The sequence below is a fragment of the Bufo gargarizans genome, chromosome 9 (genome assembly GCF_014858855.1).
Source record: "Bufo gargarizans isolate SCDJY-AF-19 chromosome 9, ASM1485885v1, whole genome shotgun sequence".
In the NCBI taxonomy this organism is placed as follows: domain Eukaryota; kingdom Metazoa; phylum Chordata; class Amphibia; order Anura; family Bufonidae; genus Bufo; species Bufo gargarizans.
Genome location: NC_058088.1, coordinates 19549027 through 19575122, shown reverse-complemented (window position 1 = coordinate 19575122; position 26096 = coordinate 19549027). Strand labels below are relative to the sequence as shown.

At 43.9% G+C, this 26096-nt stretch overlaps 2 protein-coding genes across 2 annotated transcripts in view; both read right to left on the bottom strand.

Moving 5' to 3' along the window:
• LOC122946541 (class I histocompatibility antigen, F10 alpha chain-like) overlaps positions 1-26096 on the bottom strand; it is a 55627-nt gene that overhangs the window by 11776 nt on the left and 17755 nt on the right. The window contains exons 3-4 of the mRNA XM_044306248.1: positions 21605-21883; positions 810-1079 (exon numbers count right to left, since the gene is read on the bottom strand). Coding sequence (XP_044162183.1) covers positions 810-1079; positions 21605-21883 — 549 coding nt within the window. The remainder of the gene's footprint in view (positions 1-809; positions 1080-21604; positions 21884-26096) is intronic.
• Positions 2778-16227, bottom strand: LOC122946539. Its single transcript, XM_044306241.1, has 2 exons — positions 15900-16227; positions 2778-7111 (listed from the first exon to the last, which is right to left on the bottom strand). The coding sequence occupies exon 2, from the start codon at positions 4032-4034 to the stop codon at positions 2778-2780; it is 1257 nt and encodes a 418-aa protein (XP_044162176.1). The 5' UTR covers positions 4035-7111; positions 15900-16227.

Below are 26096 nucleotides of genomic sequence, written 5' to 3'. Positions count from 1 at the left end.
CTGTGTGAGATCTGAGCCAATTTAAGAGGGAATACATGTGAGGGTGTCCTATCTTTTTCCTCAGTTAGAATAGGCATTTTTGTAGAATGACATTTACAGAAGATCTTGAAAAGACTTTTCTTCAGTTTTCTTTGTTTAGTTGGATTACTTTAATCTCTCTGTATTGTTGAAACGGAGATGAAATAACCTTTTATTAAAAATGTTACAAAAAACCACATGCTTTCAAAGGGTGTCCTAATTTTTTCACATGACTGTACGTCGATAGTCCTCCCAACGTATACCTCTGATGGAAGGCTCCACATCTGACAGACCCTTACACAGACTTGTTCTAGATCCCTCTCACTCAGGCAGCATCGAGGAACAAATATAACCTCAAAATAGTGAGAGGAAGGCTGAAGAAACATTGTGCAGCAAACGGAGAGAAGCTTCTATACGACATGTGGTCACCATGTGGACACTTACTGTACATAGGAAATACAGGATCCTTCACACCAGCGTACAGTAAGTACATTACACCGTGACTCTAGATTTCTATCAGGGGTCAATAAAGCCTGAGGCCTGATATCAACATGAACAGATCCATTACATTATAAACATGTCCAGAACTCCGGAGATTATCTGACCCTAAAAGGAGGACGGGATTTGTAGAAGAACATGACGGGTTAAGTCGCGTACAGAACTGTTCACACTAATGAGATGCTGGAGATCAGGGAATAGACTATACAATGACATGTCACAATAGTGATTGCCCGTCATGACCTACTCCATAGTCTTACTCCCATCATCCGCCCAGTACGGATACAACTCACCCCACACAACGGTCAGCGGCTCGCCCAGGCTGCTGTGATCCACATAACAGGAGTAACTCTCGCCCTCTTTGGGGATCACTTCCGCACTGACCCTGATCTGATAGGTGCCGTCAGGATTGGGGAGGGTGTGTGTGGTCTCATAGTCGGGAACGTCGTCCCCGTTCTTCATCCACTTCACGTGCACAGCTCGGGGGTGAAATCCGTACACCTGGCAGTGAAGCATCATGGTGTCACCTTTCTTCTGACCGGAGACCTTCACCTGCGGCTGAACTGAGAGGGAAGAAGAAGAAAATATAAATGGACTCCGTGTACGGATCTGATCTGTCCTATACTCCGGCAGTCTGTACAATCAGCAGAGCCCCCTGTACTGTGTATAACACTCAGGAGACCCCTGTGCTCCTCACATAGAAGAATAGACCTCCATGACTGAGACCTGTCACTGCGGGGGAGCACTGCGACTGGAATAGCAGAGGGGAACCGGCTCTGTGTCCTTCTCCATAACGTACAAATACTGTTCTAATACTTCCTATTACAGACACATCATAGGGTGTTATCAGATATCGCTCGCATGCGCCATAACCCTGTGATTGCTGGGGTGTGACCTCTGGTCCCCGCTGGTCTGGACACAGGGAATGGGGCAGTGTTATAGTAGTGGACGGTCGGGGGCATCGCTGTGAAGGAACCATAACACTGAGCTAATGCTATGGCCCCCTCCTTGTGAGGATCAGTGGGGGTCCCGCCCGATCAGTGTCAGTATATGGTAGCAGTACATGCACCATCACTTACTACAGCGGGAGATCCCTTTAATCCACAGTAATATAGAGAGAAAGGCATCGAGGCCCTTGTTACACTTACAGCAGACATGGAGGAAATTACATGTATTTATGGTCAGGGCTAGGACAACGTCGGCGTACGCAGAGAAACCTGCCCCTGAACATAGTGGCTGAATTGTGCCGGGAGCCACGGGCGCGGGTACACCAGTGAAAAAGGGGGCAAAAAGCCATCGGTTAGGTACAATGCTTTATTACAATTACAAAGCCAGAGATCGAAAGGCACGTGAAATCTCTACCTGAGGATTGGGGATATACCAGGTGAAGCAGGAGGACCGCCACCGCCCCATGGACCGGATGACGTGGGCAGGCACCCGGTGCCGAGAAGCAGCGGAGGCCGCCCCTATGCGGAATGAGTGCCCCGAAATGACCTTGGGATCATAGCCTAGACCCTGGGCGAGGGCCCGGATGTACGCTACGAACTGTGAGGCGCCGAGAGGCTTGCCTGCCTGTGGCAGGAGCGGGCTGTCAGGAGATGAATCACGGATGTGTACCAGCAGTTGATGCAGCACTTGAACTGGGCACCAGTCGTTCAATGTTGGATAGAACTTGACCTCGGACGGGGGACCCGTCTGATTGGTTTTAGTGGAGGGCAGCAGGAGAGTGAAATGGCCCTGGCCCCATAACAGGTGCTGCTTCAGAGGATGGTTATGTCGATTTGGACCGGCCAAAACCTCTCCGGGCCGAAGGAACCCGTAAAACGCCAGATACATGGCTGCTTTCAGGATCAGGCTAGTGGAGGGCCCAAAAGGATTGCCGTCCAATGAAGAGGAGAGATCCCTGAACAACTTGCTGGATACCGGTTGCCTAAGGGACACGGACCCTTTCCCCTCCTTTTGAATACCCCGAAGGGTGGCCTTGATGGCTTGAACGGAGAAGAGGGATTTGCGGTGAGGAGTGGTCAGCATGGCGTGATGTTGAATGCCGGCTAAATAGAGTCTGATGGTGCTGTGTGATAGAGAGAGATGCGAGTGACAATAGGCCAAGAAAGCCATGATGTGAGAGATTTCGGAGTGTTGACCCCTCGGATGACTCTTAGTGAATTTCTCAAAAGCCCTTAGGCCAGCCTGATAGTTCCTCGCCGTATTGGGCGACAGAGATTTTGCGACCAGACCCTTGGCCTCCTCTAGGAGTGAATTTAAGCCAGGATGAGAGTGCTGAATTGGGGCACCGGCGTGCTTGACTGATCCGCGTCGGGCATTTCCTGGAAAAAAACCGCAAAATTAGCACGGGAAAGAGCGTCTGCGGCCCTATTCTGCTCGCCTGAGATGTGTACGCAGCGCATGTGAAAATTGTGGAGGAGGGATAACCAGACTAGCTTGCGCAACAACGCCATGATCCTGGGAGACTGGGCCCTGCCCTTGTTGACGATGTCCACCAAAGTCTGGCTATCCGTAACGAACGTTACTGAAGAGTTGGCCCAATGGTGACCCCAGACCTGAGCAGCCGCCACAATGGGATATAGTTCCAAAAGAGGGGAGGATTTGAGCGCTGCTGTGTCTGCGACTAATTCTAGCGGCCATCCGGCGGCCAGCCAATGAGACCTGAAAATGGCAGCGAACCCGGAGGAACCCGCGGCGTCGGAGAAAACCATGGGGGAAGAGGAATCCCACTGAGGAACGAACAAAGAAATGCCATTCCAATCAGAGAGAAACCTACTCCACATGTCAAGATCTGCAAAGGCCTGGCCGTCCAGATGGACGACAGAATCCTGCTCTGGGGCAGAGGGCAGGAGACACAACAACCTGGAAAGGAAGGCCCTGCCTTGAGGCATAATTCTGGAGGCGAAGTTGAGCATCCCCAGCAAGGATTGAAGCTCCGCCCTGGTAAGGAAATGAGACTGGACCGCCCGGGAAATAGCGGAGCGAATCCTGAGCAACTTCTCGCTGGGGAGGCTAGCCTCCATTTTGATGGTGTCCAGAATGATGCCCAGGAAGGTGACCTTGGTGGCCGGGCCCTCCGTCTTGGCCGTGGCCACAGGGACCTGAAGGCGGGAAAAAATGTCCAGGAGTGAATGGGGAATGGACGGGACCTGACTGGGTCTTTCAATGAGAAGGAAGTCGTCCAAGTAGTGGACGACCCTGGATAAGCCACCGTGATGGATGAGAATCCAGTGCAGGGCCTTGGCCAGTTGTTCAAAAAGCCAGGGGCTGCTCTTGGACCCGAAGGTGAGCCGGTTGGCAAAGTAAAATTTGTCTGCCCACTGAATGCCGTAGTACTTCCAAAGCTGAGGGTGTATTGGGAGCAGCTTGAAAGCATCGGCAATGTCTACTTTGGCCAGCCAAGCCCCGGCACCTGCTTGAAGGATATGCTGGATGGCCTCATCAACTGAGGAATACTGCATGGAATATTCCTCAGAGGGAATGAGTGAATTGAGACTGGGGATGGAGGACATATGAGGCGCAGAGAGGTCGTAGATGAGACGTTTTTTATTAGATGAAGATTTGGTGACAAGGCCGATGGGATTTATGCGCCATGACTGGAACGGGATTTTTAGGAAGGGACCAATGACGAACCCCTTGTCAACCTCTGCTTGAATGAGGGTGGTCACCGCCTCAGGGTCACAGAGCAGATCGGGGCCCAGCCAGCAGCCCTGGGGACGTGTGATAATGCCGGTGTGAAACCCCTCTCTGCACCCATCCAGCAAGAAGGTGACAAAGGAACGATCCGGATGGCCCTGCAGGAGAGCAGCCAGTAAATCCAAGTTGAGGTCGGCTAGTCAGGAGTCCCTGGCTGACTTCCTGGGACAGGAAGGGCGAGGGTGGGCCCGAAAACAAAGGGAGCAAATGTGCAGTGCTCGGCAAGCATTGAAGGCGCAGCCCTTGGCATTGAAATTGTTGCATACCTGGCTACTGCCGAGATATACAATTGGCCTGCCCAGTTTGTCTGTTGAAGAGGAAGTCCTGGAGGACCCGGAAGGACCTGGATTGGCCGCTGACTGTGGATCTTGTACCGGATTGGGACACCATTCCGTAGAATGAAAGATGGACTGGCAGATAGCGCACAAAGGAGCCTTCAGACCCGCGAAGTGCCGGCAGAATAACTCCATGTCCAAGTCTGCCCAATTGGACATGAACTGAAACTGATGCAGGGCTGCGGCGGCTTTGGCAGAGAACGAACGATGATAATCGTAAAATGCCGAGCCGCCGTATTTATGCCCTAAATCCGCAATCCGGTACAAGTAGGTATCCAATTCCTCCCTGCGGTTAGGCTGGGCGGAGCACACCACGTCCCTGTAGAGGCTGAAGGCCAGGACGAACTCGGAAACGGACAATTTCCTGTTTAGACGAGCATCCTTGGCCTTCAAAACCACGGAAACCTCTCCGCAATTGATCACCCGGTTTTCGGAAATATCCTGGGAGGCAATCAAAATGGATGCCAAATTGACGTCCTTGCCTGCCAGGATATCCTTCTTAATGTGTTCTGGCACAAAATGGGAAGGAGCAATTTGGGGGGTGGCAGAAGGCCTACCTGCAACGTCCGGGGGAATGGCAGAGATGACTGCCGAACCCGGATATTGCGGTGAAGCCGCTGGCCTGGTTTCTAAAACCGCGACCCTGGATTGAATGTCCGCGACTGAGCTAACGAGTCCGGTGATGGATGACTGGATCTGCGCTAGTGCCAGCCGGATGGAGTCGTTATCGGACTGCTCAGCTGACGAACCCGGAGTAGTCATCAGCAGGCGATATAGTTCAGCCTTGCGGGCAGTTGCGGGATGCCGAATCCCCCTGCGTCTGAGCTCGGCGATCAACTTCGGCACCGTCCAACTCCTTAGAGACGTGCAGCTATTATGCTCCGAAATGGCCGATCCTGGCAAGGAGAGGTTGTCATCCAACTCGGACATATGAGACATGTCGACCTGAGAAACAAAAGCGAACTTATTTAAAATGAATAAACAGGGCACTCAAGGATAACAGAGACCAGGTACTATAAGCAAATATTAGCTTTTATTACTACAACGAAAAAAGTTGATAAAACAATGTAGCACAATGTATCACAAATATAACAGATAAAACTATGTATCATAAGGATTGTAACATGGGTAAGCTGTAGACAGAGTAAATTGTGTTTGATGACCAGCTGATAAATGTTCAAAAATGCGATCTAAATAGGCCTCTTAGTCCAATGGGAATGACTCCGAAAATAATGTCAGTATTTCATTAACTGCAGTATTTCAAATAAATATGGCGACGTCACGCCAAAGCAATCTAGGTAGCGGCGTCCCGCTCCTGAATAGCTTGCAAAGAGAGATAATCCGTTACCTTTCCTTCGACCTGTTGTTCATCCGATGATATTACTTTGAGCCTTCAGGTGTTTTTACTCCCAGAATATGCCTTTAGTTGTTTTTAGCACTATTCCATCAGGATATTGGGGTCGGCTCGTTTTTTCGGTTGCGGTCGGTTGGTTGGTAAATTCAATGTTTCAGTACAGCAATGGGGTGTAGCACCAGACGCGTTTCGGGGTTCAACCCCTTCCTCAGTGGCATGCTTCACCCCATTACACACCCCTCTTTTATACTGAGTATTCCTTGCTTTAATTGGTCCCATTTTGGTCGTAACTTCCTGTTTGTCAATCAGCTCAGGTGTTCACCCTTGCAGCTCTGACATGAACATAATGTCTTTTAAAGGAGATTTGTCAAAAGTAGCAAGGCACCAAAAAAAGTCTTTTTTAACGTCTTTAGCAATTGACTGTAGTTCTGCAATTTCATCCAATTATATATCTCTGACTGCCGCATGTTATGGTACAAAAAACGCATCTACACCTTGTGCGTTTTTGATGCGTTTTTGATGCGTTTTTTGTTTTTGCAGTTTTTTTTTTTTTTTTTTGGGTGAATAAGAGCAGAACTAGTTCTACCAAAGACGTATTACTCGTATACAACTTCAAAATTAGAATTAAATTCCACTTTCAGGGGATACTTTGTAACCCAGTAGCTGTTTGCAACATATCACACGCATATAACAAATGACATCATTTATACAACCATATATAGATCAGATTTTCGATTAAAACATATTATGAACACAAATAGAGCATTTTAAAATAAAATAATAAAACTCCAAATACTATATAAAAAAAAAAAAGTTAAGATAGGGGATGTCCTGTGGTGGGCATAATGTCATATAAAGAAGATTTGTCACAAGTAGGAAGGCACCAAGAAATCATCTTTTTTAGCGCCTTTAGCAATTGAGTATAGTTCTGCAGTTTGATCCAATTGTATTACTCTGACTGCCGCATGTTATGGTCCAAAAAAGCGCATCTACACCTCATGCGTTTTTGATGCGGTTTTGATGCGTTTTTTGTTTTTACAGTTTTTTTGGGTGAATAAGAGCAGAACTAGTTCTGCCAAACACATCTTACTCATATACAACTTCAAATTTAGTGAAAAATTGAAAAAAATTCCACTTCCAGAGGATACTTTGTAGCCCAGTGGCTGTTTGCACCATACCACATACATATAACAAATGACATCACCTATAAAAAATCAGATTTTCGATTCAGACATATTATGAGCACAAATACAACATTTTAAAATGAAATAAAAAGACTCCAAATATGAGATAAAAAGACTCCAAATACTATATAAAAAGTTAAGATGAGGGATGTGCTGTGGTGGGCACCCATGTCTAGAGGAAAAACCGACCGTATTGAAAACGGTCGGTTAATCGTCGAAACACCGGTGACCACCACCTTCTCATAGAAATCCAAAGAGCTCGAATTCTGCATTGAGCCCCCTGGGCATCAGGGTATCAAGTTCAAAAATTCTTTTAGTTTCCAATCTAGACATCTTTTCTATGTGGTTGCCTCCTCTCCATTCTTTCTCCACTTTGTCAATAGCGAAAAATTTTAGACCTGAAGGGTCCTGATTATGTGTAATTTTAAAGTGGTAAGATAGTGAATGGTTTTCCACTCCCTTCCGTATATTATTTATATGTTCCGAAATGCGTTTTTTTAAAACCCTTTTGGTTCTGCCTATGTATAATCGTTTACACGGACATTCTATGGCATAGATTACATTATCCGTATTGCAGGTTAAACAATCTTTTATTAAATGGCAATGTTTATTGTGGTTAGATACCAATTCGCTGGTTTTTTTCGGAAAAGATGTAACTTTACAATTTTTACAACTACCACACCTAAAGAACCCCTGTAGGCCTATCCAACTTGGAATAGTGGGTTCCCTATTTGGTTGTTTTTTCACAGTGGGTGCCACTTTTAGGCCTAAATTGGGTGCCTTCGTAAAAACAATTCGTGGGTTTACTGGTATTGCAGTGCCTATAGTTTTGTCCTTTTGTAACAGATGCCAGTGTTTGGTTATGATCTGGCGTATTTTTTTATGATCATCGCTAAAGGGCAAGATTACCTGTAACATTTCCTGAGGAGACTCTGAATTATGTATTTTATCCTCAAAAAAGGACTTTCGATCCATGATTTCTACTTGATGTAATGCTTTTTCCAGGACCTCTATGGGGTATTTTTTCTCCAAAAAACTTTCCCTCATTTTATTGGCCTCCAACTTATATTGTGTTTCCAATGTACAGTTTCTTTTTATTCTTCGGAATTGTCCTTGTGGGATATTTAATAGCCAGCTAGGGAGGTGGCAGCTATTAAACAGAATATAGCTATTCTTGGCGGTAGGCTTAATGAATGTACTGCAGATTACGTCTTGATTTACTATATTAATATTCAAATCCAGATATTCTACCTTCTCCTGACTTGTCACTCCTGTAAATCTGAGATTAATATCGTTAGAATTGATGTCCTTTATAAAAGTTTGTAGACTCTCTTCTCCACTTTGCCAAATAAATAAAATATCATCTATATAACGTTGCCAGAGCACCAGGTCCGTCCCCAGCCTTGGCCGTATGGTCTGTCTTTCCCATTCCGCCATAAATAAATTAGCGTAGCTGGGGGCGAACCTGGTGCCCATGGCAGTACCCTGTGTTTGCAAATAAAAAACTCCCTCAAAATTAAAATAATTATGATTTAAAATGAAGTCTATTCCTTCTATAATAAAATCTATTTGTTCAGTTTCCAACCTACCCTCTAATATTAATTGAGATCTTACTGCCTGCTTACCCTTATCATGATCTATTACTGTGTATAGGGATTGTACATCTAAGGATCCCAAAATCCAGGTATCCTTAAATTTCAATTTCTCCACTATTTGAATAATTTGTGTAGTGTCCTTTGTATATGACTCTGTTTTTTGGACCCTAGGTTGCAACATTTGGTCTATATACTGTGACAAATTTGACGTAAGGGATCCAATGCCTGACACTATAGGTCTACCTGGGGGATTTTCTTGATCTTTGTGAACTTTTGGTACGCAGTAGAACATGGGTATTCGTGGAGTTTTATTCAATAAAAATTTGTGCTCCTCATCTGTTAAAATACCTTTCTTGTGGCCTCTATCACAGAAGGCCACAAGTTCTGCATAAAAATGGTTGGTGGGATCATTAGGTAATTTGCGGTAGGTATTGGTATCTTGCAATTGTCTTAGACATTCCATATTATATTTTGAAATGTCCTGGATCACAATGGATCCTCCCTTATCTGCTGGTCGTATCACTATACTATTATCTTTCTGCAAGGTCTTGAGAGCTTTTATTTCATCATTGGACAAATTTTTCCGTTTATATTTGGTGGTGTTTTTTATTTTTCGTATATCACATTCTACACATTTTTTGAAACTTGCCATTTCGTGGCTAATTTCATTTTTGGGATATTTTTTAGATCTATTTTTGCATGTTGTATGGATGTATTGATCATTTCTATCAATTTCTCTAGTAGTTGGATTTTTAAGAAAGTACTTTTTGAGACACAGACGTCTTATAAATTTTTCCACCCCTATAAAGGTGTCAAATTTATTTAAGGCAACTGTGGGAGCAAATTTGAGGCCTTTATTTAATAGTTGTTTTTGGGGATCTGTAAGGGTTATAGAACTCAGATTAATAATAGAGTCATTTTCTATTGGATCTAAACTTATCTGCGTTGTCCCCTTTTTCTTCCTGCCTCCTCTACGTATTTGTGTCTGTCTCCCTCGTATGATTTTATCCTTTTTGGGTAATGATGTTCCTGATGGTGATTTGATTGTGCAGTGTAGTGCTCTTGGTAAGGGACATAATGTCTTTGTGATTTGCCTCCTTGTTGGTGATATGGAGTGTACATTACTTGGGGCCTGTTCCTCAAATTGTATTGGTGATCCCCCTGGTGAGTGGTATTGTGTATTTGTGGTTCCTCCTGAGATGGTATGTGTCTTAACCGTGTCCTGTGATGTGGTGGGGTCCTGTCTAAAAAAACCTGCCTATCTTCAAGTGCCTCAAAACGGTTTTGTGTTGGTATTGTGTATTTAATTGTGTTGTGGGGCCTTTCTCTGTCCGTCACATTTTGTCTTTCTTCTGTTAAAATTTCTATAGTTTCAGTGTCTATGGTGGTATTACCTATGTTGGTGATTTGATTATGCCCAATTTTAGGTATAAAATGTAATTTCTTAATTTTCTTTTCCATTATATCTTGCTCTACTTTATCAAGATTATTACACAATTTAGATTGCCAATAGTTAAATTCATCATTTTTTGGCAATTTTCCCATATTGATTTTCATCTCATTAATCCTATCTGTCACTTCATTCAATATTTCTTTCCTCCTTTTCAGGATTAATTCCACCAGGGAAAGGGAATGCTGATGGAGCAGCTTGTCCCATTCAGTATTAAATGTGGGACTATGGAGATCCTGTGCAGGGGATTTAGTTAATGTTAAACCCTTTGGGGTTTTACCACAATCCACAAACCTGCACAGTGTCTTAATCTCCCATCTCTGTCTGAGCTGCTTCACCAGTAAGTTCTCCAATTCTCTGAATGTGTTTTTCATCATCCTATCATTTTCCACATTTGACTCTTCATTGTTAAACACAAAATTTTCAACCTTCAATCTTTTAGTTTCTACATGGTCCCAGATATCCATGGTGTTTACCGTGTCCTGTGCAGACATAGTGAGTGGACAAAATGTGGCTCAATAAATTAAGGAATGTCGCACTAAGACACTGAAACCACACCAGGTGCTCCTGTGAATTGAGACCACTCTCTCAATACAGTAAATTATTTAAAATGAATAAACAGGGCACTCAAGGATAACAGAGACCAGGTACTATAAGCAAATATTAGCTTTTATTACTACAACGAAAAAAGTTGATAAAACAATGTAGCACAATGTATCACAAATATAACAGATAAAACTATGTATCATAAGGATTGTAACATGGGTAAGCTGTAGACAGAGTAAATTGTGTTTGATGACCAGCTGATAAATGTTCAAAAATGCGATCTAAATAGGCCTCTTAGTCCAATGGGAATGACTCCGAAAATAATGTCAGTATTTCATTAACTGCAGTATTTCAAATAAATATGGCGACGTCACGCCAAAGCAATCTAGGTAGCGGCGTCCCGCTCCTGAATAGCTTGCAAAGAGAGATAATCCGTTACCTTTCCTTCGACCTGTTGTTCATCCGATGATATTACTTTGAGCCTTCAGGTGTTTTTACTCCCAGAATATGCCTTTAGTTGTTTTTAGCACTATTCCTTTAGTTGTTTTTAGCACTATTAGACAGGACCCCACCACATCACAGGACACGGTTAAGACACATACCATCTCAGGAGGAACCACAAATACACAATACCACTCACCAGGGGGATCACCAATACAATTTGAGGAACAGGCCCCAAGTAATGTACACTCCATATCACCAACAAGGAGGCAAATCACAAAGACATTATGTCCCTTACCAAGAGCACTACACTGCACAATCAAATCACCATCAGGAACATCATTACCCAAAAAGGATAAAATCATACGAGGGAGACAGACACAAATACGTAGAGGAGGCAGGAAGAAAAAGGGGACAACGCAGATAAGTTTAGATCCAATAGAAAATGACTCTATTATTAATCTGAGTTCTATAACCCTTACAGATCCCCAAAAACAACTATTAAATAAAGGCCTCAAATTTGCTCCCACAGTTGCCTTAAATAAATTTGACACCTTTATAGGGGTGGAAAAATTTATAAGACGTCTGTGTCTCAAAAAGTACTTTCTTAAAAATCCAACTACTAGAGAAATTGATAGAAATGATCAATACATCCATACAACATGCAAAAATAGATCTAAAAAATATCCCAAAAATGAAATTAGCCACGAAATGGCAAGTTTCAAAAAATGTGTAGAATGTGATATACGAAAAATAAAAAACACCACCAAATATAAACGGAAAAATTTGTCCAATGATGAAATAAAAGCTCTCAAGACCTTGCAGAAAGATAATAGTATAGTGATACGACCAGCAGATAAGGGAGGATCCATTGTGATCCAGGACATTTCAAAATATAATATGGAATGTCTAAGACAATTGCAAGATACCAATACCTACCGCAAATTACCTAATGATCCCACCAACCATTTTTATGCAGAACTTGTGGCCTTCTGTGATAGAGGCCACAAGAAAGGTATTTTAACAGATGAGGAGCACAAATTTTTATTGAATAAAACTCCACGAATACCCATGTTCTACTGCGTACCAAAAGTTCACAAAGATCAAGAAAATCCCCCAGGTAGACCTATAGTGTCAGGCATTGGATCCCTTACGTCAAATTTGTCACAGTATATAGACCAAATGTTGCAACCTAGGGTCCAAAAAACAGAGTCATATACAAAGGACACTACACAAATTATTCAAATAGTGGAGAAATTGAAATTTAAGGATACCTGGATTTTGGGATCCTTAGATGTACAATCCCTATACACAGTAATAGATCATGATAAGGGTAAGCAGGCAGTAAGATCTCAATTAATATTAGAGGGTAGGTTGGAAACTGAACAAATAGATTTTATTATAGAAGGAATAGACTTCATTTTAAATCATAATTATTTTAATTTTGAGGGAGTTTTTTATTTGCAAACACAGGGTACTGCCATGGGCACCAGGTTCGCCCCCAGCTACGCTAATTTATTTATGGCGGAATGGGAAAGACAGACCATACGGCCAAGGCTGGGGACGGACCTGGTGCTCTGGCAACGTTATATAGATGATATTTTATTTATTTGGCAAAGTGGAGAAGAGAGTCTACAAACTTTTATAAAGGACATCAATTCTAACGATATTAATCTCAGATTTACAGGAGTGACAAGTCAGGAGAAGGTAGAATATCTGGATTTGAATATTAATATAGTAAATCAAGACGTAATCTGCAGTACATTCATTAAGCCTACCGCCAAGAATAGCTATATTCTGTTTAATAGCTGCCACCTCCCTAGCTGGCTATTAAATATCCCACAAGGACAATTCCGAAGAATAAAAAGAAACTGTACATTGGAAACACAATATAAGTTGGAGGCCAATAAAATGAGGGAAAGTTTTTTGGAGAAAAAATACCCCATAGAGGTCCTGGAAAAAGCATTACATCAAGTAGAAATCATGGATCGAAAGTCCTTTTTTGAGGATAAAATACATAATTCAGAGTCTCCTCAGGAAATGTTACAGGTAATCTTGCCCTTTAGCGATGATCATAAAAAAATACGCCAGATCATAACCAAACACTGGCATCTGTTACAAAAGGACAAAACTATAGGCACTGCAATACCAGTAAACCCACGAATTGTTTTTACGAAGGCACCCAATTTAGGCCTAAAAGTGGCACCCACTGTGAAAAAACAACCAAATAGGGAACCCACTATTCCAAGTTGGATAGGCCTACAGGGGTTCTTTAGGTGTGGTAGTTGTAAAAATTGTAAAGTTACATCTTTTCCGAAAAAAACCAGCGAATTGGTATCTAACCACAATAAACATTGCCATTTAATAAAAGATTGTTTAACCTGCAATACGGATAATGTAATCTATGCCATAGAATGTCCGTGTAAACGATTATACATAGGCAGAACCAAAAGGGTTTTAAAAAAACGCATTTCGGAACATATAAATAATATACGGAAGGGAGTGGAAAACCATTCACTATCTTACCACTTTAAAATTACACATAATCAGGACCCTTCAGGTCTAAAATTTTTCGCTATTGACAAAGTGGAGAAAGAATGGAGAGGAGGCAACCACATAGAAAAGATGTCTAGATTGGAAACTAAAAGAATTTTTGAACTTGATACCCTGATGCCCAGGGGGCTCAATGCAGAATTCGAGCTCTTTGGATTTCTATGAGAAGGTGGTGGTCACCGGTGTTTCGACGATTAACCGACCGTTTTCAATACGGTCGGTTTTTCCTCTAGACATGGGTGCCCACCACAGCACATCCCTCATCTTAACTTTTTATATAGTATTTGGAGTCTTTTTATCTCATATTTGGAGTCTTTTTATTTCATTTTAAAATGTTGTATTTGTGCTCATAATATGTCTGAATCGAAAATCTGATTTTTTATAGGTGATGTCATTTGTTATATGTATGTGGTATGGTGCAAACAGCCACTGGGCTACAAAGTATCCTCTGGAAGTGGAATTTTTTTCAATTTTTCACTAAATTTGAAGTTGTATATGAGTAAGATGTGTTTGGCAGAACTAGTTCTGCTCTTATTCACCCAAAAAAACTGTAAAAACAAAAAACGCATCAAAACCGCATCAAAAACGCATGAGGTGTAGATGCGCTTTTTTGGACCATAACATGCGGCAGTCAGAGTAATACAATTGGATGAAACTGCAGAACTATACTCAATTGCTAAAGGCGCTAAAAAAGATGATTTCTTGGTGCCTTCCTACTTGTGACAAATCTTCTTTATATGACATTATGCCCACCACAGGACATCCCCTATCTTAACTTTTTTTTTTTTTATATAGTATTTGGAGTTTTATTATTTTATTTTAAAATGCTCTATTTGTGTTCATAATATGTTTTAATCGAAAATCTGATCTATATATGGTTGTATAAATGATGTCATTTGTTATATGCGTGTGATATGTTGCAAACAGCTACTGGGTTACAAAGTATCCCCTGAAAGTGGAATTTAATTCTAATTTTGAAGTTGTATACGAGTAATACGTCTTTGGTAGAACTAGTTCTGCTCTTATTCACCCAAAAAAAAAAAAAATAAATAAATAAAAAAAAAAATAAAAAAAAAAAAAAAAAAAAAAAAAACTGCAAAAACAAAAACGCATCAAAAACGCATCAAAAACGCACAAGGTGTAGATGCGTTTTTTGTACCATAACATGCGGCAGTCAGAGATATATAATTGGATGAAATTGCAGAACTACAGTCAATTGCTAAAGACGTTAAAAAAGACTTTTTTTGGTGCCTTGCTACTTTTGACAAATCTCCTTTAAAAGACATTATGTTCATGTCAGAGCTGCAAGGGTGAACACCTGAGCTGATTGACAAACAGGAAGTTACGACCAAAATGGGACCAATTAAAGCAAGGAATACTCAGTATAAAAGAGGGGTGTGTAATGGGGTGAAGCATGCCACTGAGGAAGGGGTTGAACCCCGAAACGCGTCTGGTGCTACACCCCATTGCTGTACTGAAACATTGAATTTACCAACCAACCGACCGCAACCGAAAAAACGAGCCGACCCCAATATCCTGATGGAATAGTGCTAAAAACAACTAAAGGCATATTCTGGGAGTAAAAACACCTGAAGGCTCAAAGTAATATCATCGGATGAACAACAGGTCGAAGGAAAGGTAACGGATTATCTCTCTTTGCAAGCTATTCAGGAGCGGGACGCCGCTACCTAGATTGCTTTGGCGTGACGTCGCCATATTTATTTGAAATACTGCAGTTAATGAAATACTGACATTATTTTCGGAGTCATTCCCATTGGACTAAGAGGCCTATTTAGATCGCATTTTTGAACATTTATCAGCTGGTCATCAAACACAATTTACTCTGTCTACAGCTTACCCATGTTACAATCCTTATGATACATAGTTTTATCTGTTATATTTGTGATACATTGTGCTACATTGTTTTATCAACTTTTTTCGTTGTAGTAATAAAAGCTAATATTTGCTTATAGTACCTGGTCTCTGTTATCCTTGAGTGCCCTGTTTATTCATTTTAAATAATTTACTGTATTGAGAGAGTGGTCTCAATTCACAGGAGCACCTGGTGTGGTTTCAGTGTCTTAGTGCGACATTCCTTAATTTTTTGAAAAGCGAACTTATGCCTACCTAAATAACGGAGAGAGACACAGACGATGCGAAGAAGGCGGTCGAGAGAAGGTGTGAGACTGAACGTGTGTGACAGAGGCCAACGTGAGAACCTACCTGACTGGATTAGGACGGATTGGAAACACGGCTCCAAAAAACCCCCGAACGTTTGAATGGAACTGATGAAAAAGAACCGACTTGAGTATTAAACTGACGGTTGACCCCGTCCTAGTGACCGTTTCTGAACCGACTTACCTGATATTGCCTTGAAATTCCTAGATGACACGAAAGACAGGAAGGAAAACAACAACTGCCCCAATCTAAGGGAAGGAACAACTGACATCAGAACATGTGTGACAACTTTTAGAAACAAAGACAGAACCTGGGCGATCCAGGAACACTGACGACCTGGGCGATCCAGGAACACTGACAACCTGGGCGATCCAGGAACACTGACAACCTGGGCGATCCAGGAACACTGACAACCTGGGCGATCCAGGAACACTGACAACCTGGGCGATCCAGGAACACTGACAACCTGGGCGATCCAGGAACACTGACAACCTGGGCGATCCAGGAACACTGACAACCTGGGCGATCCAGGAACACTGACAACCTGGGCGATCCAGGAACACTGACAACCTGGGCGATCCAGGAACCCTGACAACCTGGGCGATCCAAGAACACTGACAACCTGGGCGATCCAGGAACACTGACAACCTGGGCGATCCAGGAACACTGACAACCTGGGCGATCCAGGAACACTGACAACCTGGGCGATCCAGGAACATTGACAACCTGGGCGATCCAGGAACATTGACAACCTGGGCGATCCAGGAACACTGACAACCTGGGCGATCCAGGAACACTGACAACCTGGGCGATCCAGGAACACTGACAACCTGGGCGATCCAGGAACACTGACAACCTGGGCGATCCAGGAACACTGACAACCTGGGCGATCCAGGAACACTGACAACCTGGGCGATCCAGGAACACTGACAACCTGGGCGATCCAGGAACATTGACAACCTGGGCGATCCAGGAACATTGACAACCTGGGCGAACCAGGAACACTGGCAACCTGGGTGACCCGGGGGCCCTGAGCCCCCGGGAGGGCCAGGGGACCCTGGCCATACAAAACCCGGAGACAGGAGCAGGACTGAACTAGGACACAAGACCCCTGCTTCCTGAAACAGTAAGGTGTAGACCGCAGATTCTAATTTGACGATGCAAGGCAGATAAAATAAAGAAAACTACGCCCCCTCCTGAAAAAGTGGGGAGGGCTGCCTGCATCCCCAAACCAGAACCCAACTATACCTCAAGGCCCTTGAAATAGCCTTCCCCACAGATGACCCCCAAAAGCGGATGTCATAATGACCAGCGGCAGCAGATTGCTGTCCCATGTATGTAGTGTATCATATAGGGAGACATGGTGACCAACTGCAGCGGATTGTCCTGACACTTGTATACAGTGTATTATATTGTGATGTCATGGTGATCAGCTGCAGCTGATTGTCCTGTCCCCCATATACAGTTTGACCTGAGAATCCTGGCGCTGAAATGCCACCTGTGCGCTGGACACTCATGCAGAGCCGGAATGTAACCGGCAGTTTACTAAACCGGGATGCCGCTCCCCCAGCCCTGACGCCCGCACCCGTGCGAGCGCATCACGCTGGGGGAGAGCGGCAACCAAGACAGCACCACCGGGGCGAGAGACCGGTCGGGAGAGAGACGCAGCTAGGACGGAGCCAGCTGCGCCTCCATTACCTGTGCGTTGCGAAGGACGCCGGCGGCACGTGAGCGCGAACCCGGAAGTGCGTATCGGCCGGAAGAGGAGGGAGCTCGAATCGCAAGTAATGCGTGAGGCTCGGGCGCTGGGTTGAGCGGCTGGTAGGGGTTTAAGTACCAGACGCCCCTCCCACAAACGCAGGCTGTTAACAGCCTTACTATTTATCAGCGTCTTCTGTGGAATCGTTTTTTATTAAGTTTTATCAAAACATTTTTGGCAACGAGAGCAGAACACGGAATAACTGTCAGGATCAAGATGAAAATATACTGAGGTAAATTCACATAAATGAACATGAGGATCCACAGGTAGCAGTAAGGGTCCCATCTCTCAGACCCTCCTCCGTAAAGGGGGGGATGTTAATGCTGGACCATGAGAATGAGGCGAAAGAAGGGGCAGAGAGGGAAAAACATCTACGTAATGGAGCCTATCAAACTTCTCAGGAGGTCAGAGATGGAAGATCCATACTGTGCGGTGGCCATATAGGTCAGCCATAGGCTCCAGAGGGCTAAAGATGTTGAGGTGCAATCATGAGCTGCTGCTACTAAAGCCTCTTGCACACATTTTTTTTTTCGTTTGCGTTCCGTTTTTTGCGTTCCGTATACGGAACCATTCATTTCAATGGATCTTCAAAAAAACGGAAGGTACTCCGTATGTCTTCCGTTTCAGTTCAAAGAGAGAACATGTCCTATTATTGTCCGCTTCTATCCTAGGAGACCTCCTCAGACCATTTACGGAGGGAGGGCAATCGATCTTCAGTGCCTGGGAATCACCATCTTAGCTGCTGTGAGGAAGAGGCATCAGATGTTCTTCTTAACTTGTGCTAAGGATTAAGGTGAACATTGTGGGTATTAGAGAGAGGCTTCCCTGAGAACTGGCCATAAAACTGTAGAATGCGACCCCAGAACCTTCTAACATTAGGACAGGCCCACCAAATATGTAACACAGTGCCGCGACCTGATCCGCACCGCCAACATGTCTCCAGCACTGACGGGTACATACGATGGATAAGCACTGGGCAGTAGTACCAGTGCAACAGTATCTTTTCTATGGATTTATGTAGAAATTACGTTAAAATTGAAATAATTATTTTAAGGGCTCAGCCCCAGGATCTCACTAGAAAATAGTGAAGTTAATGGGGCAGAAGAGAAGCCAGAATCTGCCCCAGTCTTATGTCTACATCAGTGAAGGGATCAATGAGTAACAAATGTCCATTACTAGGGACATGTTCTGTTCGGGGCGTCCGTCAGAGTTTGTGAAAGTAGTAGAGAGAATAGCCTTGCAGGCAGGATTCTCTTCTCTGCTAAAGAAATTAAATAAATGTTCTCCCAAAAGGAAACCGAACAGATCCCATTATAGTCGATGGTATCTGTTAGGCTCTGCTCCTGTCAGTTATGTGCCAAATCCATCACTTCCATTATTTTTGTGCTTCTGCTCCCATAATGGAAATAAACAGCAATGATGTGAACGCGCCCTTAGCTGTTCAGCGGCTGTCTTACATATACTGTAGTTCAGATTCAATTGTAATGGGTTCCTTTTCTCTGCCACCAGATGGCGCCATGTTAACGCACTGCTCCATTCACTTACAATGATGCCCTGATTGCAGTTTGTATGGCCGCACATGTGGTTTGTGACGCAGGGTTGAGGTATGTTCACACTGAGGTTTTACTGAGCAGATTTTGGGGAGGATTTCTTTGCAGATCATCTCCATTCATTTTAGGGCTGACACAGCTTGATAATTTACAGAGCGCGTTGTCTTCTTGACATGGGTCCCTAAAAGCAAATGTTTTTCGTGACGCCAATTGCAATGAAGCGACAAGGGCACAGGGCCCCTTTTAATGATGTAGTAGATAGTACACAGGTGTAGGAATGCCAGAGTGGTATAGGGTGGCCTAAATTCCCTTAATGTTGGTGCACGTGTCACGGTGCTCCTACCTGGATACACTGGAATCTAGGCGTTGTCATCCGAAGCAGATCAAAAATAGTGGGAATAATCAAGGGATTTGAAGAAATAAATTGAATCCAGACCTTGTGATGAAGTTCATTAACAGCTTTACTTGAATAAACGTTTCTCCAACAGTTTCAGGCTTTGTCTTGGTTCCAAGCAGGAAACGCAACTTTGCTAAATCTGTTGCTCTCTGGCTCTGCTGTGCTGACAAGCTTACTGTATAACTTTGCTTTTTTCTTTATGCTGCAACTTCTCTCTGTAGTCGGTCTCTAGATTAATACCAGGGAATCTATACCTTATGGCTTCAGAGGCTTCAGGCTTTGGCCTCTGTGTCCAGCAGAGCTGAAGGTGCTCTAGCTGGCTTAGGCAGGACGCGTCCAGCAGGGACGTTGACCTGCTTCCTTCCCCAAGCAGGGAGTACTCTCCACTGACCTCTAACTAAACTTCTCCTTGAAGGAAGAGAATTAGGATGGAAAGAAGGTTCCAACCTCTGCAAATGTAATTCTGCCATGCTTACTGCCACCTTCTGGTGAACCAGGTACATCACAATAACAGTTGCATAGAAATAGCAATGCACATTGTAGTGGGCGGAAATAAATGCATAAGAGGACACTGTGTTAGCCCATAGAAGACAGTAGAGGGGTACGGAGTGTTAATGGCACTCCGGGGCATTACAATGTAAAAACCATAGTGTGGAAAAGAGAAGTGACAGGTTTATTCCTGATGTGGAGGCCACGGCCAGAGGTCACACTGACCTGGAGGAATAACGGCTGCTGCTAAAATACCCTGTGGTATCCTGAAGCTGAATGAGCCGAAAAAAACTGTGTGTGAACTTAGCCTTAGACCTCAGACTGACTTCAATGGGAACTCTGGACGTGGATACTGCGCGGAATCAGCGTCAAGACTGAAGACGTCACTTCTTCCTGCAGCGCAGTTTTTAAAACAACAAACAGAAAAAAACTACAGTATAAATTAACAAGCGATTTTCACATTGAAATCAATGGAGATGAATTGGAAGTGTTGGCGACTGGTTGGTGTGAAATCTGAGTAAAAATTTTAGCCCAAAAACTTAGGGGGACATTTACTAAAACCGCTGATTTAGACGCCGGTCCTAGATCATGTTCGCTGGATGTGCCTAAGTTATGGAGTCACCCGCCTCTACATACCTTAAGACGCTTAACCGGCGGCCGTGCGACCTGCTGAAATCTACGCCAGCTCCTTTGCTGCTATAGATTTAAGTCATTTTTTACGCCAAAAACAGGTGTAGGAAATGATGAATCATATGGTCCTGTTGGCACGCCCCCTCCCCGGCACGCCCTGTTTAACCACCTTGGTGAAGTGAGCGGGGAAAAGTCACAGATTCGTCCGCAAATCCTCTTTGCGACCGAGTCTGTGAGAAAAGTACAGCAGAAAGTGTCATACTTCCCATAATAAACGACCCTCTTAGTGTGGAGATATGAAAGTCCTGTCTGTTTCTGTGCAGGCGCCGGTGTCCACTGTGTGCAGGCGCCGGTGTCCGCTGTGTGCAGGCGCCGGTGTCCGCTGTGTGCAGGCGCCGGTGTCCGCTGAGTGCAGGCGCCGGTGTCCGCTGAGTGCAGGCGCCGGTGTCCGCCGAGTGCAGGCGCCGGTGTCCGCCGAGTGCAGGCGCCGGTGTCCGCCGAGTGCAGGCGCCGGTGTCCGCCGTGTGCAGGCGCCGGTGTCCGCCGTGTGCAGGCGCCGGTGTCCGCCGTGTGCAGGCGCCGGTGTCCGCCGTGTGCAGGCGCCGGTGTCCGCAGTGTGCAGGCGCCGGTGTCCGCAGTGTGCAGGCGCCGGTGTCCGCAGTGTGCAGGCGCCGGTGTCCGCAGTGTGCAGGCGCCGGTGTCCGCAGTGTGCAGGCGCCGGTGTCCGCCGTGTGCAGGCTCTGGTGTCCGTTGTGTGCAGGCGCCGGTATCCGCAGTGGGCAGGCGCCGGTGTCCGCCGTGGGCAGGCGCCGGTGTCCGCAGTGTGCAGGCTCTGGTGTCCGCAGTGTAGACGTGTGTGATGTCACAGCTCCGCACACACGTCACACACACACAGGACATGTGACAGGTGGTGATGAGCACTTACCTCTCCTCTCCAGATCTTCTCTCCCGTTCTCCACATGTTTCTGCAGCCAGTCTATACATTCAGTCTCCAGATAATTCTTCCGTCTCTCCCCCTCTTGTACCTCCCGACTGTTCCATCTCTGTGCGGAGACCTGAGCCTGGGCCATGGTGGGGATATATGTCCACGTCTGTGTGTCCAGGGACATGAACTCTCCTCCATCATATCCGTGCTGATTGTATCCTGTGACGCTGCCGTCATCTCTCCGCTCACAGCCCTGCATCACCTGGACAATATGGAAACCTGCAGACAGCAGAGGAACATGTCACACAGAGCACATGTATGTACCATGTATGTGCAGTGTATGTGTGTGACGTGTGTAATATAGGTGGGAAATCCAGGCTACTGCCGGGGCCCGATCCTCCAGGGGCCCATGAATCCCCCCTCATGTCTCCTGACGTCACAGGGTCACGTGGTGTGGAGCAGGTAATGATCAGTCATCTCATCCTAATGATGGGATCGGGGAGGAGCCGGGGGAGGCTCGGGCTTCGAATGTCACCTGACCCTGTGACGTCAGAAGGTCCTTACAGCGCGAGGGATTCATTACCTCATTATAATCTGCCCTGTGCTGACTATTCTCTAGCAGGACCTTAATGACATCACAGTCACATGATAATCGTGGCCAATTCTGACAGTCAGTGGCCCCGCTCACGAGGGTGAGACCTCTGCTTCTACCACCACAGGGGGCGCTGTGACTGACAGGTGACTAGGAAGGAAGGGGTTATGCGAGGCTGGTATTCTAGGCGGCTGTGAGGACTGTATTAGTACAGGGACATGTCCGTAAACATTATAGGTATAGACATAGAGATCAGACCCCCACTAATCATAGATTGATAGCACATCCCAGCCATATAATATGGGAATACCCCTTTAACTCACAGGCGCGTCTGTACGGTGACTACTTGTCTCACCAGGAGACTTTTCTACTTAAAAAGGCTGATTCACTTCACCAAGTGTCATTTATCATGTAGAAAAAGTTAATACAAGGCACTTACTAATGTATTGTTATTATCCATATTACTTCTTTTGCTGGCTGGATTCATTTTTCCATCAAAATGTACACTGCTCGTTTCCATGGTTACAACTATCCTGTAATCAGCGGTGGTCGAGACCGCCTACTATAGGAAAAAGCACCAGTCTATGTGCGGTTCAACGGTCCTGGCCACCAGAGAGGCCTGCACGTGCAAGCACGACCGCCACTAGTGGATTGCAGGGTGGTTGTAACCATGGAAACGAGCAGTGTATAATGCAACGGAAAAATGAATCCAGCCAGCAAAGGAAGCAATATGGAGAATACCAATACATTAGTAAGTGCCCTGTATTAACTTTCTCTACATGATAAAGGCCATTTACTAAGACGACCCCCTTTAAGCTACAGCAGTGCTAAAACATTTATGAACCCTTCAGGGTTTTCTATATTTCTGCTTAAATTTGACCAAAAACTACAGACACACAACTGCTCAAAATAGATAAAAAACCAAATCAAACACAAGATTCACAAAGTTTACAGCACAACAGTGTGTATACGGTGTAGTGTGTATATCGGTGTATACGGTGTAGTGTGTATATCAGTGTATATGGTGTAGTGTGTATATTAGTGTATACGGTGTAGTGTGTATATCGGTGTATACGGTGTAGTGTGTTATATTAGTGTATACGGTGTAGTGTGGATATCAGTGTATATGGTGTAGTGTGTGTATATTAGTGTATACGGTGTACTGTGTATATCGGTGTATACGGTGTAGTGTGTATATTAGTGTATACGGAGTACCGTGTGTATACGCTGTAGTGTGTATACGGTGTACTGTGTATATATTAGTGTATACGGTGTAGTGTGTATATTAGTGCATATATACGGTGTATCGTCTATATCGGTGTATACGGAGTAGTGTGTATATCAGTATATGCGGTGTAGTGTGTATACAGTGTAGTGTGTATATTAGTGTATATAAACGGAGTATCTTGTATACGGAGTAGTGTGTATACGGTGTAGTGTGTATATCAGTATATGCGGTGTAGTGTGTATATCACTGTATACGGTGTAGTGTGTATATCTGTGTATACGGAGTAGTGTGTATATCAGTATATGCGGTGTAGTGTGTATACGGTGTAGTGTGTATATTAGTGTATACGGTGTAGTGTGTATATCAGTGTATACGGTGTAGTGTGTATACGGTGTAGTGTGTATATCAGTGTATACGGTGTAGTGTGTATATCAGTGTATAAGGTGTAGTGTGTATATCAGTGTATACAGTGCAGTGTGTATATCAGTGTATACGGTGTAGTGTGTATATTAGTGTATACGGTGTAGTGTGTATATTAGTGTATACGGTGTAGTGTGTATATTAGTATATACAGTGTAGTGTGTATATCGGTGTATACGGTGTAGTGTGTATATCAGTGTATACGGTGTAGTGTGTATATCAGTGTATACGGTGTAGTGTGTATATCGGTGTATACGGTGTAGTGTGTATATTAGTGTATACGGTGTAGTGTGTATATTAGTGTATACAGTGTAGTGTGTATATCGGTGTATACGGTGTAGTGTGTATATCAGTGTATACGGTGTAGTGTATATCAGTGTATACGGTGTAGTGTGTTATATTAGAGAATACAGTGTAGTGTGGATATCAGTGTAGTGTGTTATATTAGTGTATACGGTGTAGTGTGTATATCAGTGTATACGGTGTAGTGTGTATACGGTGTAGTGTGTATATCAGTGTATACGGTGTAGTGTGTATATCGGTGTATACGGTGTAGTGTGTATATCAGTGTATACGGTGTAGTGTGTATATCAGTGTATATGGTGTAGTGTGTATATTAGTGTATACGGTGTAGTGTGTATATCGGTGTATACGGTGTAGTGTGTATATCGGTGTATACGGTGTAGTGTGTTATATTAGTGTATACGGTGTAGTGTGGATATCAGTGTATATGGTGTAGTATGTGTATATTAGTGTATACGGTGTACTGTGTATATCGGTGTATACGGTGTAGTGTGTATATTAGTGTATACGGAGTACCGTGTGTATACGCTGTAGTGTGTATACGGTGTACTGTGTGTATATTAGTGTATACGGTGTAGTGTGTAAATTAGTGCATACATACGGTGTATCGTCTATATCGGTGTATACGGAGTAGTGTGTATATCAGTATATGCGGTGTAGTGTGTATACAGTGTAGTGTGTATATTAGTGTATATAAATGGAGTATCTTGTATACGGAGTAGTGTGTATACGGTGTAGTGTGTATATCAGTATATGCGGTGTAGTGTGTATATCAGTGTATACGGTGTAGTGTGTATATCTGTGTATACGGAGTAGTGTGTATATCAGTATATGCGGTGTAGTGTGTATAAGGTGTAGTGTGTATATCAGTGTATACGGTGTAGTGTGTATATCAGTGTATACGGTGTAGTGTGTATATCGGTGTATACAGTGTAGTGTGTATATCGGTGTATACGGTGTAGTGTGTATATCAGTGTATACGGTGTAGTGTGTATATCGGTGTATACGGTGTAGTGTGTATATCAGTGTATACGGTGTAGTGTGTATATCGGTGTATACAGTGTAGTGTGTATATCGGTGTATACAGTGTAGTGTGTATATCAGTGTATACGGTGTAGTGTGTATATCGGTGTATACGGTGTAGTGTGTATATCGGTGTATACGGTGTAGTGTGTATATCGGTGTATACGCTGTAGTGTGTATATCGGTGTAGTGTGTATATTGGTGTATACGGTGTAGTGTGTATATCGGTGTATACGGTGTAGTGTGTATATCGGTGTATACGGTGTAGTGTGTATATCGGTGTATACGGTGTAGTGTGTATATCGGTGTATACGGTGTAGTGTGTATATCGGTGTATACGGTGTAGTGTGTATATCAGTGTATATGGAGTAGTGTGTATATCAGTGTATACGGTGTAGTGTGTATATCGGTGTAATGTGTATATTAGTGTATACAGTGTAGTGTGTATATCAGTGTATACAGTGTAGGGTGTATATCGGTGTATACAGTGTAGTGTGTATATCAGTGTATACAGTGTAGTGTGTATATCGGTGTATACAGTGTAGTGTGTATATCGGTGTATACTGTGTAGTGTGTATATCAGTGTATACTGTGTAGTGTGTATATCAGTGTATACGGTGTAGTGTGTATATCGGTGTATACGGTGTAGTGTGTATATCAGTGTATACTGTGTAGTGTGTATATCAGTGTATACTGTGTAGTGTGTATATCAGTGTATACTGTGTAGTGTGTATATCAGTGTATACGGTGTAGTGTGTATATCGGTGTATACGGTGTAGTGTGTATATCGGTGTATACAGTGTAGTGTGTATATCGGTGTATACAGTGTAGTGTGTATATCGGTGTATACGTATATCGGTGTAATGTGTATATCAGTGTATACAGTGTAGTGTGTATATCAGTCTATACGGTGTAGTGTGTATATC